The sequence below is a fragment of the Pogonomyrmex barbatus genome, unplaced genomic scaffold (genome assembly GCF_055798465.1).
Source record: "Pogonomyrmex barbatus isolate J1 unplaced genomic scaffold, ASM5579846v1 scaffold3, whole genome shotgun sequence".
Classification (NCBI taxonomy): Eukaryota; Metazoa; Arthropoda; class Insecta; order Hymenoptera; family Formicidae; genus Pogonomyrmex; species Pogonomyrmex barbatus.
In genome coordinates this window covers 22032128-22052353 of record NW_028297127.1, presented here as the reverse complement: position 1 = coordinate 22052353, position 20226 = coordinate 22032128, and the positions used below count along the sequence as shown (strand labels likewise).

The 20226-nt window shown below is 32.9% G+C and overlaps 1 protein-coding gene and 1 non-coding gene across 13 annotated transcripts in view; both read right to left on the bottom strand.

Annotated features, from left to right (window-relative positions):
- Positions 1–170: 170 nt before the first annotated feature.
- The window catches only part of LOC105433546 (uncharacterized), a 35407-nt gene continuing 15351 nt past the window's right edge, over positions 171–20226 (bottom strand). For 3 of the 12 annotated variants that reach the window (XM_089080221.1, XM_089080231.1, XM_089080232.1), the window contains 20 exons: positions 19879–20058; positions 19367–19570; positions 18861–19145; positions 18179–18673; positions 17919–18091; positions 16326–16466; positions 15183–15543; positions 14692–14879; positions 7027–14497; positions 6326–6766; positions 5984–6251; positions 5662–5888; positions 4864–5081; positions 4254–4622; positions 3677–4027; positions 2915–3477; positions 2301–2763; positions 1986–2168; positions 1500–1690; positions 171–720 (listed from right to left, as the gene is read on the bottom strand). In XM_089080221.1, coding sequence (XP_088936347.1) covers positions 1598–1690; positions 1986–2168; positions 2301–2763; positions 2915–3477; positions 3677–4027; positions 4254–4622; positions 4864–5081; positions 5662–5888; positions 5984–6251; positions 6326–6766; positions 7027–14497; positions 14692–14879; positions 15183–15543; positions 16326–16466; positions 17919–18091; positions 18179–18673; positions 18861–19145; positions 19367–19570; positions 19879–20058 — 12674 coding nt within the window. In that variant the 3' untranslated portion in view covers positions 171–720; positions 1500–1597. Of the gene's footprint in view, positions 1691–1985; positions 2169–2300; positions 2764–2914; positions 3478–3676; positions 4028–4253; positions 4623–4863; positions 5082–5661; positions 5889–5983; positions 6252–6325; positions 6767–7026; positions 14498–14691; positions 14880–15182; positions 15544–16325; positions 16467–17918; positions 18092–18178; positions 18674–18860; positions 19146–19366; positions 19571–19878; positions 20059–20226 lie in introns of all 12 variants that reach the window. The other 9 variants (XM_089080230.1, XM_089080224.1, XM_089080223.1 and 6 more) reach the window with 9 other exon arrangements.
- Positions 9190–9243, bottom strand: LOC148936162 (small nucleolar RNA SNORD36). Its single transcript, XR_016140014.1, has one exon. It is a non-coding gene; the product is annotated as a small nucleolar RNA SNORD36 (small nucleolar RNA).

The following is a 20226-nucleotide window of genomic DNA, read 5'->3' as shown; positions in this document are numbered from 1 at the left end:
GAAAAAAAATGACTGCGTTTTGCATTACTATTATCATTATGTATCTTTGTAAATATAAAAACTGTATAAATAATTATTTTTTACATATATTTTATAATTTTTTTAAACATTAGATAATTAAAAAGTAATCTTGTAATTCAACAAAAAATTAGGTATTGAAAAGAGATGGAAAAGGGAAAATTTTTTTTATTAAAAATCAGTCGCTTAATGAAATTGATATAATAATTGTATATAATTCTTCCAAATCGTCTCATATTTTCTCATTGCGCTTTACATATATATCGGGTGATTCGAAAATAAAACTACTTCGTAATATATGTATAATATATGTATGTACAGAAACAGTGCAGTGCACACGGTATGTGTCTGTATCTATATCGTTATAATTATACACGATGATGATAATAATAATAATTATATAATATAAATGTTTTATATATTACAACAAATCATCATCCGACCAAAAGCACAAAGATTACTATTCTCTTTTTTTCCTTCTTTCATGCGCACGCAATCCATTTTTCTACTTTCTCTTTTTTCTTTATCTTATTGTTTCGTATACAATAATATACAAGCGATCGATATTTCTTCTTAATATAACGACAACTATAATATATATTGTACAACACTTTGGAGGAATGTGATGGCGTCTCTGATTAGCACCACAACTTCTTCGATTTATCTATCCCTTAATTTTTAACCCTGGATCACTCCTACAAACTAAAAAGAAAAAGTTTATCTTAGCTCTTTCTCTCTCTTTTTCTCTTTCTTTTTTTAAATTATTTATGAAGCAGAAAAAGATATTGCAATATTGTTTAATTAATAAAACACAAAAATGTACATTGTTTAATAATTATATAAGATATATTCCTCTCTTCGTCAGCTAAAATTTTATAAAGCTTTCTTTGAATGAAATAATTACACTCGATCTTCTTTGTTTATACTTAAATCTAACAATTATAATTATTAGCTACATAATAATAAGAATATACAATTTTCTTTAAAAAAAAAATCAGAAAAAATATATGATATTGCATTGCGATCTATGCTTAATAATCTATTACTATTAAATTTAATACATTATTAAATAATAGAGAAGTAAATCCGGGGTTAAAATTGTCTAATATGGCGCAATGGCACTTTACAAATTAAATTACAATAGTTTAATATATTTATATATAAGATATATATACATATAATATATATGTATCAATATCTACATATTATATATATATATATATATATATACATATACATATATATATATATACATATATATATATATATAAAATATAATATAATATAATATAATATAATATAAACTTTATTTTGCATTTATAAATTTATATAGAATTTGTTTCATTATATGTACATATATATGTATATGTATTTATATGTATATATATATATATATATATATATGTGTATGTGTATGTATGTATACATATATATATCTTCACTATTTTTCAAATGCGAAATTTTTCTGTACAAATTCCTACCTTATATAACATAGCAACAATGTTAACAATAGGCAGAGTGGAGAGACTGAATTTTCTTCCTCACTTCTTGTTTCTTTTTTTCTTAGTCCTTGTGATCTTTAATTCATCCACTTGCGACAATTAGGTGCGCCACAAGCACATGCGATCTTATGTTGATCATCTTCGATGTCGAACTTATAGTCGTATGCCAACTACAAGAAAAAATAAAATAAATAAATAAATAAATAAATATATATATATATATATATATATATATATATATATAGTATGTGTATGTGTGTGTGTGTGTGTGTGTGTGTGTGTGTGTGTGTATATAAATGTGTGTGTGTGTGTGTGTAAAATAACATAACAAGAAATATACTTGAGATATGAAAAAAAAAGTAATTTAATAAAAATAAATATATTAAAAACAAGAAAATAATATTAAAATAAAAAATAAAAAATAAAAAAAAATATTCCAAGTTTGTTAAAAAACTACGTAATTACCTCTTCGCCTCGTGAGATTCGACGCTTAGCAAAGATTATAATTCTGAGATCGCGTTCGACTTCGACAATCTCAGCGACACAGTTGGGATTGCAGGAATGGTTGATGTAGCGGGCAAGACCCCCACATAAAGTTGCATCCACCACTCGTTCTTCGTCCAATCGGAACATATATATACCCCGATTCTGCACGTAATAAATAAATAATATTAAAATATAGCATGGATAAAAAGATGTGATAATAATTAAAATTTTTTTATGAAATCAAATTAATTTAGAGTATCTCGAATAATCTCGAAGAAGCTCCTCTATACTCACTCTAGCTTCATATTGTTTCTCTCTTGTTTCTGCTAATTCTGTTCGAATGATTTCTCCAATATATTCGATCACCATTGTGTGCTTCTCCAGATCTCTTGCCGCATACAATCCCAAACCCTGAATCTTTGATCTTGCCAAATAGACATTATTACGCCATTCCTGCTTCATCTTCTTGTACTGCGAACTCTTAGAATGTACGAATTGCTTTGAATATGGACAGGAAGCGGCCTCACCCGCGGCAGCGACTGCTGCAACTAATGTTGAAACTCCTCCGCCCATTGTTGCTGCGGCACCACAGGTTGGCAGACCAAATGGTACCCCACGTGAAGCAAAACCTCCTGTACGTTGCGTATGTGGTCGCTTCCATGGTAACTGATTTCGTAAACGTGCTTCCGTCCGCGCACTCCCAGTTGGATTGATGGCCAAGGGCAATTCTAGCAGAGGGTTACGGCCGTATTTAAATCTAAAAATAAAAAAAATCATTTCATTGTCGCTTTCCAAGAATGTATTCAACGTTTTTCAAAAATTGGTAGCAAAAGTAATATTTTATCACATGGAAAAAGTTATCAATACTATTTATTTAAATTAATCCTAAAATAGCATCAATTTTTTACCTGTAATCAGTTAAAGTTTCAATTCCAGGCAAACTTTCCAATACTCGTACTACTGCTGGCTCTGTCAAGCCAAATAGATCTTCTCCTGAAACGTATCTCGGGAATAATTGAACGGAGTTTGTACTTCTTCTCAATTCGGCAAGTGGTTCCAAAATTCGACTCCAAACAGCTCGCGGAGTAGCATCTCTCAGTTCAACATCCTCTTGAAGAGGTTCTTGAACTAAGACACGAAATTCTGGACGACCAGAAACATCGTGAATCGAACAAACATAGCGGCAACGTTTGTTGGGTCTGCGCATACTCCAATAGAAACGCACGATTTTGTAGCCTACTGGATAAATGTAATTAGGCGTGTGAAAATTTTGCAATTGATGAGGAAGCAATTGGCCGACGCTAAGAAAGATAAGGGAGCCCACGCGAAGTAGATGTTTGTTATCGGAATGATGCATCACCGCAGCAACTTGACGATTTTCATCACGTGGGACGAAGACGCGACGGTACACAGAAAGTGTAGTTAGTTCCTTATCTTTATCTTTTATAAGGTGTTGAGGACAAGCTATGGTCTGAAAAAAGATAAAGAATTCAATTATTAAAAAAAAAAAAAAAAAAAAAGAAAAATATATAAATATATATAAAAAAATTATTAATTTAATTATACAAAACTTTATTGTATTAAAAATATTTTCTTAATTAAGCTTTTACGTTTAATATATTAAATATAATATTAAACATCATAACACTAATCTATTAACAATTGATTACCTTGTCTTTATAAAATCCACAGCCATCTTTACGGGCACACACTAAATGGTACCAACTGGTGCACCTTGGCTTGTAGCATTTGATTGTACCAGCGGATTTTTCGCAAATAATACAAATTTGTATTAGATTGTTCTGCATAACTTCATCTAGTTTCATGAGCGCGCCACTCTGTGCTTCGTATACTGTATGAGACCATAATGCACAATTAAGATGCACCCATTTATCCACATCATAATTGAGTAGTCTAGCTGCTCCATCAGATGTTGCATCACCCTGACTCTTGCAAAACATGCAACGACGAGTGTCTTCAGCTTTTGCAGGAGCTACTGCAATTCCCATGCGAAATAACATCTAGAATAATTAATTTATATTATCCGCAAGTGACACATTAAAAAAAATGTTATACTTATAGAATATAAAAAGATGATAAATCAATATTTATTTAAATTTATGTGATCTGATAACAAAATATAACTGTGTTTTCTTAATACATTTATAAGTAACAAATTTTATATATACATAAATTCTATCCATAAACTTTCTAAATGATTATTAAGTAATTGAATTAGTTATCTACCTCAGTAATTTCTTTCTCAGTGGATTTTTTAAATTTAGTTGCAGGTTGTATAGCTCCCATTGACCATATTTTATATCTTAAACCTTTCCACATTTTTATAGGTGGTTGAGATTCGATAGCCTCACCGATCTCTTCACTAATCAGATGTTTTCTTGATTGTTTCTCTTCATTCTGTGCATTTTCCACATTATCAAGTTTTTCAGTTTTTATCTTGATCTCTGTTATTGCTTCGTTATCAATCTCTAAATTTCCAAGCCTCTCCATCTGTTGCTGTTGCTGTTTGATAGGAAATTTCTTTAAACTCTTCAAATCATCCTCTAGCATTTTTGCTCCTGTTTTATGACATAGATGATCTACTATTGTTGCAGCCTATAAAAAAAATTATATATATATATATATATATATATATATATATATATATATATATATATATGTGTGTGTATGTATGTGTGTGCGTGTGTATGTATGCGCGCGCGCGCGCGCGTATGTGTGCATACATATGTATTATATATACATATTGTATTGTATATACCTATCTAAAATTTTCATACAAAATGCTTTTTTTCTATTGCTTATAGAATTTGTAAAAGTAAAAAAATTTCTTATAAACCTTATCCTGAGTATTGGAGGGTGTTCGATGCATGAGAGCAAATTGCATATAACAAGCTGCTGAACAGAAACAAAGTTCATCACCCGGTTCGGCTTCTTCTTTGCTCAAAAATGGCAAATCCGATACTTTTTTTCGAATTAGACTGTTAAGAATTACAACATCACAATGACGACAGAACTTGGCCGCACCGTTCAAAATACTTTGTATATCGATTGGAGCTGAAAGAAAAATTAACATATTTTAAAACATTATTTTTTTTATTATTAAGCAAAAAATTTCTATATTTTATCTGTTTATTATATTTTGTCTATTTATTATATTTTATTTACTATATTATTATGATTTGTTTCTTGTATTAATTTTAGATTTGTAACATGTTTTATATACCTGTGCGCACGCACGTACAATATTTCCTGTAACTCAATCATTTAAAAAAACGTTATCGATTTAAATATGATTTTTTATGTTTAATGTCATCTTAAAATCAATAGATATTCTATATGATTAAATTTGTTTTTTTATGAACTACATTATTACATTAATAAAAATATACCATCCCAGTTAAAAAAAATGATAATCTCGAAATCTTGTAAATATATAGACATTAAAAAATTCTGTCTAGCACATTTATTCCTTCAAAACGAATAATTTTCCTGTTAATATCTTTTGTATTATTAAAAACAATAGAGATATTTATTATATTTTTTAAATGATTAATGATACCCTATGTACATACGCATGTGTTACGTTTCATCAATAAAAATCTTTTATGAGATAATTATTCTATTAATTACGTACTACCCTCTTTGCCGTCCTTTCCTTTTGTCCTGTACAACCCTAATTTCTGACTGGGAGGAGTAGTAGTGCGTTCGACTATTTGATAACCTGCAGGTGGTGTTATGTTCAAAATATTAGCAAGATCTTTAAGTACACCCATTATATCATCGGCAGCCTGACTATTCAAAGTTAAAGTCACGGTAACATTTCCATTTTCTCGTAAAGGAATTGGAGGAGACTTGCCCAACCTGAAGAATTATAATAATATAAACAAAAAAAACATACATAATAATAAAAATAAATAATGTAATAAATATGACAACAAATAAAAACAAATATATACTTAGGCATTCCAAGATTTTCTTTATCCTGTTTAGCTGCATCTTTCGGGTAAGTAGGTTTTAGTCTAATTGGAATTGGCGAAATCAAAGGTATAACGGGTGACACACGTTTCAACCATTCTGTCTCTTCATCTGAGTCTTCTTCAATCAATCGTAATCCAGGGAAACGCATGAATTCAGGTATAACACATTCAGGTGAAGATGAACTCACAATTGTGTCAGGAGAGTCCACATCACGATTCGTTATCATATTTTCTTTTTTATCATCAGCTAAAAAAAACATTTTTATTTAACACTTCTGTATAAAGATTTTAAATATTTTATTTCTATGAATAATTACTCACTATCATCCAATTTTAAAGGTGGAAATTCTTGATCATAAAATCCTCTCTGCGTAGTCAAGGGTTGTTGAGGTGGCAAAGGTTCTAATTCTCCAAACGGTTGTGTATTATAGTGATCAGAAATTCCAGGTAAACTGGCTGATCCATAATTACCAATCAATTCACCAATTCTAGCGTTGTAATCTTTCTGATTTCCAATTTTAGCAAGATCTCCGCAACCAAAAATTGGACATACTCCATAATTACGACTTAGATGGGGTTCCAGAACTGCCATCGGCTGAAGTTGTCGCAACTGAGCCATCAAATTGTCCACAAATGTGTCATAATCCTCATCAAGGCGCGAAACTTTACGAGAACGTTTTTTCTGAGGTGCAGTTGCAGCATCTTTCCCCTGGCTCTGCTTTCTTTTCTGTTGATACTGTCTTCTCTTTAGCTTTTTGAGATCTGAAGCATTTCAGACATAATTAATTGCTATAAATTTGATTTAATAAAACCTTAGTTGTTTCATATATATATTTTCATATGTAAAATAATCTACACACACACACACACACACACACACACACACACACACACACACACACACACACAAAATCCTAAATAAATAAAATTAAAAATAAAAACATGAATATAAGTAAATGTAAAAAATAAAAAATACGTAATACATTTTAAAAAAACCTATTGTATTGATAAATATTATTTACCAGTTTTATCATCCATTGTGCCGTCTATGAACTCCTCCTTGGAAGTAAGAAAATCTTTAGTATCGGTCTGCAACTGATTGGCTGATGTTGATCCGCTTGAAGCGGACAAAACTTCCTCAAGACCAATTTCCTTCTTCACCTCGACTAAAGGCACTGTATTGGAACCCGATGGGGCAACGGACCCCATAATGGCCTGTGGTGGGCCCGCGACAGCCACATGGCTTTGAGGCACTTGTTGCTGTACAGATTGTTGCTGAATAGATGTAGTCGGAGAAGAAGAAATTTGTTGTTGGGTAACTATTGGCTTTTGTGCGATTTGAGTCTGATTTTGGATCTGTTGAACTTGAGGTTGTGGCCCAGACACGTTACTGGAGCTATTAGTTGTTAGTTGGACGCTCTTTGAGGCTATTCCAGAGGTCACCAACGGTTTATTCTGCAAACTGACTTTCGAAATGGAAACAGCAACGCATTGAGTCTGAGACCCTTCGCCGATACTAGTTCCCGATTTGCTCTGACTTTCAGAAATTTCTTGTTGACTCGTAGAAGTGCTCGGAGAAGATATCTTTGTGGTTGTTATTGTCGAAGAAACTGGTTGTTGACTTGATGATGAAGTTCCCGAAGGACTTGGTGAAGAAGCAGGAACTGATTTTATTACTTGTTGCTTTAAGCTTTCAGTTTGTGTTCTTTGTGTCGCAGCCGAACTAGATAGTGAAGAAGTAGAAGGTTTAAAAGAATCCTCCTTGGTTGGTGAACTTTGAATCTTTAAAGGTGTTACTGAGTGCGACAAGAAGGAAGTTTCCCTTGTAAGAACTTGTTTAGTATTGGTTGCAATTGGTTTCGGTGGTTTCGGTGTTTCGTTCATCAAATTATGCATCTTGGGATGCACAGATGGTTTAAGTAAAATTGGTCGGGCTAATTGTGCTTCCAGCGACAGACCTACAGGCAGAATGGACTTTTGCGAAGTCGTCCCCGAAGTTGTCCCCGAGGTCGTTCCCGAAGTTGTCCCCGAAGTCGTAGAGCATGCTGTGTTCTGCAGTAGTTGTTTTAATAATACATTTTGGGAGTCCTCTAATCTTAAAGAATTAGAAGAATTCTTGCTAGAATCTATTTCTTTCTTTTCTTTGGATTCTTCAGAATCTTTTTTCATTGTCGTAGATTGATTTTCAAGATCATTATTTTTATTGTCCATCGGTAGTAGACCAGAAGATTTGAACTGGTTTTGATTAGACGTCAAAAGATGACTTGGAGCTTGCGACAAAGTTGATTGAAGAATACTTGTACTTGAAACTCCACTAGAAGTTACCAAAGGTGGCACAATGGTCCTAATGCAGTGCATTGAAGTGGTTACAGCCGAACTGGTATTTACCAATACTCGCGAAGGTGTAGAACATCCTGAATTGACCTGGAGGATTGCCTGAAGATTTTGCGAACGATTTTGTATTGAAGTTGATGGCAAAACAGAACTTGAGATATTAGCAGACTGGGTTGATACTGTATTACTTCGATTGTGGCCAGCAATTGAAGATGTCAAGGAAGTAGTACTGGCCAGCATAGCATTCAACATGGCATTCGAAGTGATAGAAATAGAAGTCGCAACGGTTTTAGGAGTAATTACAGTCGAAGAGGTACATGCAAGAGAGCTAGAAACTGTAGTGGTCTGAAAAGTTGTTGCTGAAGAAGTGACCCTGAATATCTGCTCGTTACTAACCTTCGAAATTGTAGTAATAACTCCGCTACATTCTTTTAATTCTTTCTTTTCTTTCATGGCCAATTCACATGAATCGTTTGTAATACTGCTGGTCAGACTAGGTTGAGAACGGTTTTGATCTAATCTTGTTAAAGTCGAAACTCCTCCTTGAACATTATTTGATGAATTTAATGTCGACAGAGGACTAGAAGTAGACAAAACGCTTCCAGACTTCCCTGAAGAGACCATGGTCACCATTCCTGTTTGATTCACTGTTGTCTGATTGCTTTGTACAGATGATAATAATATCCTCAGTTGATGGGACCCATTATCTACATTGGAAGTCAATTCTGTTGGCTTCGAAAGAGGTGATAAGTGAGGAATTGTTGTTGTGCTTTTTTGCAATTGCGCCACAGTATTGACTACCAAAGTAGAAGTTTGATTTGTCGTTGGAGAAGTTTTCTTTATTTCTGCAGTTTGACTTTTTACTTCATTTTTAACTTCGGTTGAAGAAATTTGATCATTTTCAAGATTTTCTTGTTCTAAATCCATTAACGAATCCTGAAGAATATTCAAGGGTAAAGTATCTAATGGAGTTGGCATCTGATAAATAAGACTCGATTTTAGTTCGCTATTGTTTGCCATTTCTGGTTTCGATGAAATAATGTTGTGTAACATATCTAAAATATCATCAGAAGATTCTTCCATCAAGGTTTTTTCTTCGCTCAAACAATGTTGGAGAAATTGTTTAGAATTTTCCGTTTCAGTACACAGTTCTTCTTGACGATTCTTTTCACTTGAAAGTGTGTTTTTGTCATTATTAGTCTCTTCAATGTTCTTCTGGATTTCTTCCAATTTGACCGTTTTTTGTGTATTTGAATCTGAAATCTGTTCTTTATCATTTTCCACCGGTTCAGTGTCGTTTTCCAGAATATTGACAAGTGATAAATCATCAGTAACAGGCGACATTCTTTTCAAAGTTGTCGTTGGCATATCATTTTTATTTTCAACATTTTCTTCAGGATTATGAATGGCTTCTAACATACTCTCCAGTTCGTCTGTAGTATTTAACGGATCACTTTTCTTCTCTTCGGTAATTGATCCCGAAAAAATATTTGATGTATCCGAAACATCGCTTTCGTTTTTAATTTTGTCATAAATCTCTTCTTCTTGCTTCTTGATTTCGCCTTCTTGATTTTCTATTAATTTCTCTTTGCTCTTTAAGGTGGTATCTTTTTTCGATAGATCTGGAATTGACATTTTTGGAGTTGACAGAGTCACGGAAGTTGATTGTACGCTTAGAATTAATTTCGTCGGATTGTTCAGACGTTCCGTTGTATTTGGCAAATTCGAAAAAGTTGTCGAAGGTTTCTCGGAAAATAACATTTTCGGTATCTCATTTATAGAGGTAATTCTCGGGTTCGATTTGTCTTTCTGAGAATTAGAGATGTTCTCCAAAGCAGTTTGACTAAGTTTTGCAGCAATTTTTGCATCTGCCACAATGCTTGCCATTGTCGATAAAGTAATGCCTTTCTGATTGCTGAAAGAACTCGAAGAAACTTCTTTCAAGTCAAACTGTTCCGCTGTTTTAATTTCTGCCGTAATTGGCTGAACCGAGACTTGATTTACTTGAGGATTGGAACTTATAGAAGTTGGATTCGGAGTTGAATTTAAAGAAATTACAGTATTTGTTAAAGAAACTGCCGATTTTGAGATTGTTACATTAATATTTGTTGGATGCACCGTTGAAGTTGAAACTTTAGTATAAGATTTAGTTGAAAAAATAAAATTTGTGGGACTCTTATTTTGGTTTGTAGATTTGATTTGATCATCCGTTGATCCTTCACTAAATGTATTTTCCTTAGAAATATTAGTTTGTACATTGATGTCAGCTTTGTCAGTCTCTTCGTCGCAAGAGCCTTTAGAAAGATTATCTTCAGGAGATTTCGTCGTAGGATCGATAATAACTACTTCAGATTCACTTACTAAAGATACCATAAGTTCTTGATCAGGAGACTGATCCAAATAAGGACCTGGAGAAGGATCAATTCGAAGTTCTTCCTGATCTGGAGACTCTGGAGTGTCGGTTACAGCTACTAATTTTTTTCCAGATTGCAAGGTCCTCACTATATCAAGTCTAAGGCCTTTTTTATTTCTCGAATGAGATGGGACTAGATCTTCATCACTCAAAATCGGTTCTTCTGATTGTGATTCAGAATTATCAATCTCTAAAATTTGTACCAAGTCATGACCTGGACCAGCATCATTTACTAGAGCATGACAAAGTGAATCATTACTATCAGCAGACAGATCCACTACCATTCCAGGCTCAAAAAGAACATATTCTTCCTGCATATCACCCTCTAAAGTACCCGAGATAACATCAACCAATTCTGAGTCACCAAATTGTTCAATCACAGTGATATCGTCACTATCTCGCTGAGCTGTAGAACTCAAAGTTACCTCAGTATTAACTATAGTTTTGTCATCATCATAATCTGTCGTATCTGGGAGTTGTTCCAATTTTTCTCCAGGACTTTCCAAATTTAAAGATCCATTATCCAATGTTGAAGATGTTAAAGAAGAACCTTGAACAGCTGATTTTACTTCCAAAGTTGTTGGAGAAGCTTGCGGTGGTGTATGTGAATCATCATCAAAGTCATTGTAATCAACGCAGACTAACGAGCTGATTCTGGCAGTTTTTCGATTCGTAGAAATATTTGTTTTCTCTTCTACAGATTGATCTCTTTTCGTCTGAGACGTTTCTGCTCCTTTACCGCCTTTACTACTTTCTGTTTTGCTTGACCACATTGGCGAGCCTCCTCTTAAACCTAATTTGAACCAACCAAATCGTCCAAAATTAGGAAATCGCAATGGCTTTGCAGATTTGTTAAAATTTTCTCCATTCTTTGTGGAATTTTCTGAAGGTGAAAAATCTTGTTTCTGAAAAACTTTTTGAGGAATTTGTTGCTGATCACTTGAAGAACCACCCCTTAATCCTAATTTATAGTATTCAGGTTTCTTGAGAAAAGGAATTGGATTTAAAGGATTATTAGAATTTCCTCCACCTCTAGAAAGATTATCTGACAAAGGAGCTTGTTCGTGACAAACTTGCTGAGAAATTTGCTGAGACATTTGCTGTTGATCATTTGTTGTTACAGTTAAATTAGCATTTTGTTGAACAAAACTATGAGGTGTGTGTGGTGTTCTTGGAGTTCCAGGGTTTTCTACGCTCTGAGGTCTGTCTGGCATAGCCGGACTATTTCCGGTAGATTGTCTTCGCTGCATCTGCATAGGAGATCCAGCTACCAAGGGACTTCTAGGCATCATAGGAGAGCTAGGTGGTTGATTATTTGTTGAAGAATGATGATGACTACTATGAAGCATTGGTGAAATCCTGTTCATTGGACTAGGAGGTTGTGAAGTCGGATTTAATTGCTGTTGAAGCATCGGAGAACCCATCGTTGTTTGTTGCATCATGGGTGAACTTGGAGGTTGGCCGTAACCTTGTTGAAGTTGCTGATGAAGCTGAGGACTTGGAGAATTTGATGGTTGAGACACCATTGGCGAGTTGGGTGGTTTCTGTTGTTGTTGTTGTTGTTGTTGTTGCATTTGCAAAAATTGACGTTGCTGTTGCTGGAAAATATGCTGCCGATGTTGAGCCATTTGAAGCGACCTTGGACCAATAGTATTTTGTCCTTCCTGAGAAATCCCTTGAGAAATTCCTTCAGGTTGCTGTTGAAGGATTTGTTGACGTTGCTGAGGCATCTGAAGTGATCTCTGAGCAATTGGAGTCTGTCCTTCTTGAGGAATAACTTCATGTTGCTGTTGTTGTTGATGAAGAATTTGTTGTTGACGTTGTTGTACCAATTGTAAAGATCTTTGAGCAATAGAAGTTTGTCCTTCTTGAGAAACAGCTTCATGCTGTTGTTGCTGTAAAATTTGTGATCGTTGAATTAATTGTAATGATCTTTGAGAAATAGTGCTTTGTCCATCTTGAGGAAGATCTTCATGTTGCTGTTGTTGTTTTTGATGAAGAATTTGTTGCCTTTGTTGCGCTATTTGTATGTTTCTTTGAACAATAGTATTCTGTCCGTCTTGAGAAATACCTTCATGTTGCTGATGCTGCAGGATTTGTTGGCGCTGTTGAGCCATTTGTAATGTTTTTTGAACAACATTTTGTCCAATTTCTTGAGAAATATTCTGTGAGACATTTTCATGTTGCTGTCGTTGTTGTGTTAATTGCAAATTCCTTTGAACAGCAATATTTTGCCCATCCTGAGAAATACCTTCCTGTTGATGTTGTTGTTGCTGAAGAATTTGCTGTCGCTGAGCCATCTGCAATGTTCTTTGATTAATAGAATTTTGTCCATCTTGAGAAATATTTTGAGAAACAACTTCATGTTGAAGAATTTGTCGTTTCTGTACCATTTGCAAATTTCTTTGAGTAGTAACAACATTGTGACTTTCTTGAGAAATAATATCAGTTTGCTGTTGAAGAATTTGTTGTCGTTGCTGTTGTGATGCCGTTTGCAATGATCTTTGATTAATAGAATTCTGTCCCTCTTGAGAAATACCTTCGGATTGTTGAAGAATTTGTTGTTGCTGAAGCATTTGCTGTTGTTGCTGAGTCAATTGCAATGATCTTTGAACAATATTTTGTCCATCTTGAGAAATGCTTTCTTGTTGCTGTTGCTGTTGAATAATTTGTTGCCGAGCCATTTGTAAACTTCTTTGAGTAACAACATTTTGTCCCTCTTGAGACATAATATCAGCTTGCTGCTGCTGCTGCTGCTGAAGAATCTGTCTTTGAGCAATTTGCAAATTTCTTTGAGTTATAATATTCTGTCCATCTTGAGAAATATCATTTTGTTGCTGCTGTTGCTGAAGAATTTGTTGTCGAGAAACACCTTCATGTTGCTGAAAAACTTGTTGCCTTTGTAGTGTTCCTCGAACAATAGTACCTTGAACTTGATCCTGAGGAATATTTTCATGCTGTTGCTGAATAAGCTGCTGCCTCTGTAACAATTGCTGATGCTGCTGTTGACTTAGTAACTGTGGTTGGCCTAATTGTGGATTGTAGACAATACCTCCTCTTCTCTGCGCCTGTTCTGGTGGCCTAACAAATCTCTGAACTAAACCATGAACTCTTACATTTTGTTCATTTATCATTTGCTGATTTCGTGGCTCTGGTGTAAAAGCACCAGGAGAAGTTGCCAATCTTCCGCCAATAATGGCTCTATGTTGTGGTGAAGTCATTCGTGTAGTGTTAGGATTACATAGACCTGGAGAAGGCATTGGTCCAGGACTAAAGGGACTTTCATCACTTTGAGAATGAGGAGTGCCAATTCTTGGTGATTGTTGTTGAACATTATGAGGTGACATTGTACCTGGATTGGTTGATTGAGGGTTTCCTGGACTATGTTGAAGCAACGGAGTACCTGGACTATGTTGAACAATTGATGGAGTAGCTGGTGAATGTTGAATCATGCTAGGACCTGGACTTTGAGAAACCAATGCTGCTGGAGAATGCATTGGAGAATGTTGAGAAGGTGACATTAATGGAGAACAGGGTTCATTTGATTGAGATTGAGTTTGTCGTTGTTGTTGTTTGTTTTGATACTCTTGAATCACTATGCCGTGTTGACGGAGTTGTTTACGCGAAGTATCTAAATGTTTTTGAAGAATAGCTTGTTCATTAGAAATCCGTTGTAGCTCGGCAGCGTCGGTCTCTGTTAGCTCATTACCAGATTTGCGAAGTTGACGTTGCTTACTATTGAGAGACTAAAAAGGAAATAAAATACAAAGATATATAGAAATTATAAAATATAAAATTTCAAATAATAAAAATATAAGATAAACTAAAATTTAAGAATTAATATTAGGCTTAAGATAATTACAAAAATGAAAATGTTTTAATAAAATATAATATTCAATTGATTTTATAGTGAATATAATATTCATGTGTTTTTATTTACCTTTCTTATCTTGCGAAGTTTTTGAACTTCTACTTCATAATATTTTAATTGTTGTGATAATATCTGGTGCTGGTGATTAAGCCACTGCTCATATTGCAGTGCTGCTTGCCGATCCTGCTCATTAACTATATTTTCTGGTGGAGCCGGAGGTGCTGGTTTTTGAGAAATATTGAACGTAGCTACTCTTGCTAAAATGATAATCATATAAAATAAATTTAAACTAGTATTAAACTTAACTTAAACTATTATTATATATGAAAAAATATACTTAAAGAAAATCTGTTTATATAATTCTTTCATTACACACATAAATATCAAATAAAATATTAAGTAAAATCGTTAGTATTAAATATTATTAAGATATTATTAAAGAAATTAAATTATTTTTTTATTTTAGTAAGATTATTTATTATGATAAATTTAATTTTCTGTAATAAAATTAATCAGTAAAAAGACTATCTAATTAAAAAATATATTAGATGTTCACTAACGTTCTGGCGGAGTTTGTGTAGCAATGGGTTGTCTTGATCCCACCTGTACCGCCGCTAGTTTTGCTGCCCCATCAGAAGCTGCACTATTTTGCTGCCAATTAGTATTAGATGCAGAAGGTGATCGTGCCGTGCAAGGTGGCCTTATTACAGTCACCATGCCTTGAGGAGGCGATGTGTTACCCAAAACATCAGCTTTAATTTTTTCAAAATCGCTGTCGCTCAAAAGAGTTCCTCCGGCAACATTTTCAGACTGTTGTTGATGTTGCTGTTGTTGCTGTTGCTGGTGTTGCTTTTCTTGTTCCCGTTTCTCCTGCTCTAATAGCTCCTCCAGCAATAATGGCTGCTCCTGTGAACACGACTGCTGACAGTCAAGGTCGATTTTTGATACAAGAAGTGCTACTTTGAAAATCTAAAGATTAAAATTGCAATTGCATTAAGATTAAATATCAAATCGCAAAATCAACTAAAATTACAAGTACATGTATGTGAGCAGTTAAAGTGCATTATGTATGCAAGAAAAATCAAACGTAGGCAAAATGTGTTATAAAAATTTTGTGTTGCAAATTGGAATTTATATGATATTTTTAATAACACGCGCGCGCGGATTTTTTTTATAACTTCTATAAATATATAAAGAATAAGAAAAGAAAAGTTTAAAGCAATAATATCCAAAGCAATAATATGTATACATATACATGCGAAACAATTTCATATTGATGCATTGATTATAAAGAAGCAATATTCTAAGTTACATTATTTTAAGATAAGAAAGAATTATAATTAATAAAATGTAATAAAACATTGATTTGGTTAATATCAATAAAATTAATATCGTGCAGTATGGATGCAAACATACAAGGCAAAAATTCGTAATAGATTAAATAAAGAAGAAAGATATAAAAATATGTCAGACTTTTTTAATTTTTATAATAGAATAATGAATTTATGAAAATTAAACTCTTCTCAATGACATTTATAATCAATATTTAATCTTTAATTATTTATCTTTATTTATATGATTTATATAATATGTATAACATATGAAGTATATGAATATAGTACTAAATGTAGAATACAAAATTAAGGTTTGTATTTTGAATTTATATTTTTTCTTAATGTTAGAATGCCCCGAATCTCGCTCACCTGCAGAAGCAAAGATCTCCGGTGAGGATGCGGCACTACGGGGCCCATTGACGGACCTGCCACCGGTACTTGATGCCCTGTCATATGGACCGAGGGCCGCGTCATACTTCGCCCACCACCACCACTCGGGCATAGTCCCATCTAGACACATGCACCAACACCAAATGCATATTGCAAACTTGCACACCCAGGCCAAAAAACACCAGCCAGTTTTCTTACCACAACCTTTCCATTGCTATTTAATTGTTTTCTAGATTTATACTGATTTACATTAACATAATTAAAATTACATAATTAAAAAATATGACAAAAAAATAAAATAAAATTTCTATCAATATAAATAAATTAAATTTAATTAAATTAATTAATTTAATTAATTAAATTTAATAGAAAAACTTTTCATCACGGTTTTAAAAATATCCGTCTAAAAAACAATTATTTATTGGATTTCAAATCGATATAGATTCCAAGTACTTCAGAATTTTTTCCATATTTTTCATGCTTATAATTCTTAAAAAAAAACAAAAACTATAATTATAAAAAAATAAAAGATATTAAACTTAAAAATATATTTAGATAATAAGGTGTTGATTCAATTAGTAATATATATTGGTAATTATTTTAAATATCTTATCACAGAAAATGTTTTTGGCATTGAAAGTATATCTATTATTTAGTTATACCTATAATCATAGCAAATTTTAATGGCTTAGAGTTTTGCTTTCTGATTAAATTAGACACATTTTATAATAAAATATTATTTTATCATAAATTAAATTCATTATCATTTGAATATAATCTAATAAAAATATACTAATTGAATAATTTTTGTAAACCTTTTTCTATTTCATTAAATAATTTCTTTACTATTTATTCTCGTTGTTAAAAATTATTAAAAATTATTTCATAACATATTCTTTTAAAAATAAGTTTTATAAATAATGCGTTTTATTAAATAAGATAACAAAAACATTTTTTAATATATTTTCTAAAGGAACCTATTATTTTATAATTGCAGCTGAGCAAACTATGCAAAATTACTTGAGTATCTGAAATTGCATTGCCGCGCAAAATATTTTTGAAATAAATTTAGCAAATGTGCGAAACTGACTGATACAAATATTATACATGCAATCATGAAAGGTTTTATTAATTATGTAATGTAAAACGCTAGCAAACCTGTTATATAATTAACTATATTATCAACACTTTTATGCAGATTATTAATGTTAATAACCTATTATTAAGATTATCAATATATTGTCTCTCTTAGTTACAAAATGTTGAGAATGATATTTCTTATATAAATATTTGTTAAGCTCGCACACACGCACACACATATGCACACGCATACACACGCAAAATAAGGCATTTACTTTTGTAACTTAAATTATCTGTCATACGAGCAGTTACCAGAAAATGTTTCCAACAAGAACGTCATGCTAATATATTTAATTTGCCAATTTAAAATTTCCTTAGTCCCTTTACTTTAAATTATCCTTTTAATCCTATCACAATTATGTAAAAATATTCAATATCAAAGCAATACATAAATTTCCAAAAAAAATAATTAATATAGACATTAACACTTACCTGTATCGGTCCAGGATATGGCGGTGGTGGTCCTGGATAAGGAGGCGGTGGCGGCGGCGGTGGTGGAGCCAAAGGCATTCGGGGACCGATCATGTGATTTACACCAACTATTCTGCCTGCCATATTTGGCATTCCTGCCGCTACTCGCATACCTAGCCGTTGTTGTTGTGAGACTATAATAAGAATAAACATTTTAGACTATAATAAGAGACTATAATAAGAGTAAAAATTTTTAATTTTTTAAAATAATTTTTTGTTACCTTGTATATGTGTCTGCGGAAGTCTCTGCGGATGTCCAGGAAAACTCGATGAATAACTCACAGTTACCGTATTTGTAGACGTTACTACTCCGATCGTTCCATCTGGCGCTACTAATTTTGTTCCTGGTGGCATTGGCCGACCCATCGCTGCCGCTTGTTGAACTTGTTGATGCATCTGCTGTTGTAGCACTTGCGCCTGCATTGCCTGTGATATCGCTTGTGGTGATGTCATTGTCGGCACATTAGAATTTTCTGCCAAAGTTAAATTGGTATTCGTCGAACAGGAATCAGCAATTTCAGAGGGTGGACCAGTTAATTCTGATTTTTGATCTTCATCTCTGGTTTCCTTTTTTTGTTTATCATCTTTAGAATCAACTTCAACTTGCTCGAGATCTTGCGCCAGATCGACCAGAATATTAGTTTTTTCTACACCCGTGATTGTATCCAATTCAGGATCCGCATACTCCAAGATATTAAAGTCCGCTCCCATTTCAGCTTAAAAAAAATAAATTTTTAATTTTTTAACTTTTAATTCGATAATAATATAAATAATTTATATTAAAAAAAATGATAATAACACTTTTTCTTTAAAAGTGATTTATATAATTTTTTTCTTTAATTTTAAAGTCAAAATTCATTTTAATTTTTATTCTTATTGTGCAATGCGCATGCATTGACTTACCAAGCAATTCGTCATCATCATCTGCTAGATCTCCTAATATTGCACTGACCCCTTCGACTTCAACCATTTGTCCAGCTCCTTCCTGTTCCAACTTTTCCAATTCAGCTGTTACATTGTCAGGAATTTCAGATGCTTCCGAAGTAACTACTCCGGTGGTTTCGCCAATCGTCGTAGGAATGAGTGGTGTTCGGACTATCCCTGGAGCTGTGCTCAACATGCGAATACCTTGATTTAGATTGTCCTGCGCTGTCCGTGCAATGCGCTGATTCTGCATCTGATTTGTATCTAAAAAATATTTTTTCATTTTGTTAAAAGTTTTGTCTAGATTTATATATTAGTATAACTCTTTTCCATGTCATAAAATAACATAAAAAATAATCTATACCTTTAACATTTATTTAAAAATTTTTTTAATAAAATATACAAGAAATGTCTGTATTATTTTTTTCGAAAATATTGTTTTTGAAATATTTGAGTGGATGTTTTTAAAAATTATTTTAAGTTACCTGTAAATCTTTGTTGCTGCAAAATGTCATAAGATTCAGAAATGACATTTCTTACTGTTGGCATTCGTGTTTGGAGACCTTGAGTTCCCGAGAAATGTTGAACAGGTATATTGCTGGCTACTTGGGGCCTACTCTGCAGCAGCATTCTCGTACGAGGGTCAATTGGATTCTGAATATTTCCTACAGGATGTCGCGAATTTATTCCTGAATTCATACAATTCATGAAAATTTTACATAAAAATAAAAAATTTGATATAAAAGAGAAAAATAGATATAATAAATTAATTTTGTGAAAATATTTAAATATATTATATAAAAATATTGTAAATATTACGTAAAAAATTAATATTAAACAGAAGATTTTGTGTGTGTGTGTGTGTGTGTGTGTGTGTGTGTGTGTGTGTGTGTGTGTGTGCGTGCGTGCGTGCGTGCGTGCGCGCGCGCGCGCGCGCGCGCTATATAAGATAATATATTAAATATTTTTTTAAATTACAATTAAAAAAATTGCATACCAATGGAGTTCCTTATTAAAACGTTCGGTTGAATAGGCATTCTGGGTCTAACGATGCCTGGTGGAAGCGGATGTCTAAAAGTTCCTTCACCGGAATTGTTTTGTACTTGAGAATGTTGTTGAAGCTGCATGTGATTTGCTTCAAAGTGTTGTTGATTGTTCCCCGTATTATTCTGTCCATCTAAATCGCACGAATGTTAAAATGTTTGACAGTGTAATTTTAAAGTTTCTAAAAGATTGTATCTTATATTTATCAATCTTTATACAATTATCTTTATACAATTGATACTTATTATATTAGATAATAATAGTCATATTTATTACAGTATTATCATATTTATTAGTTCAT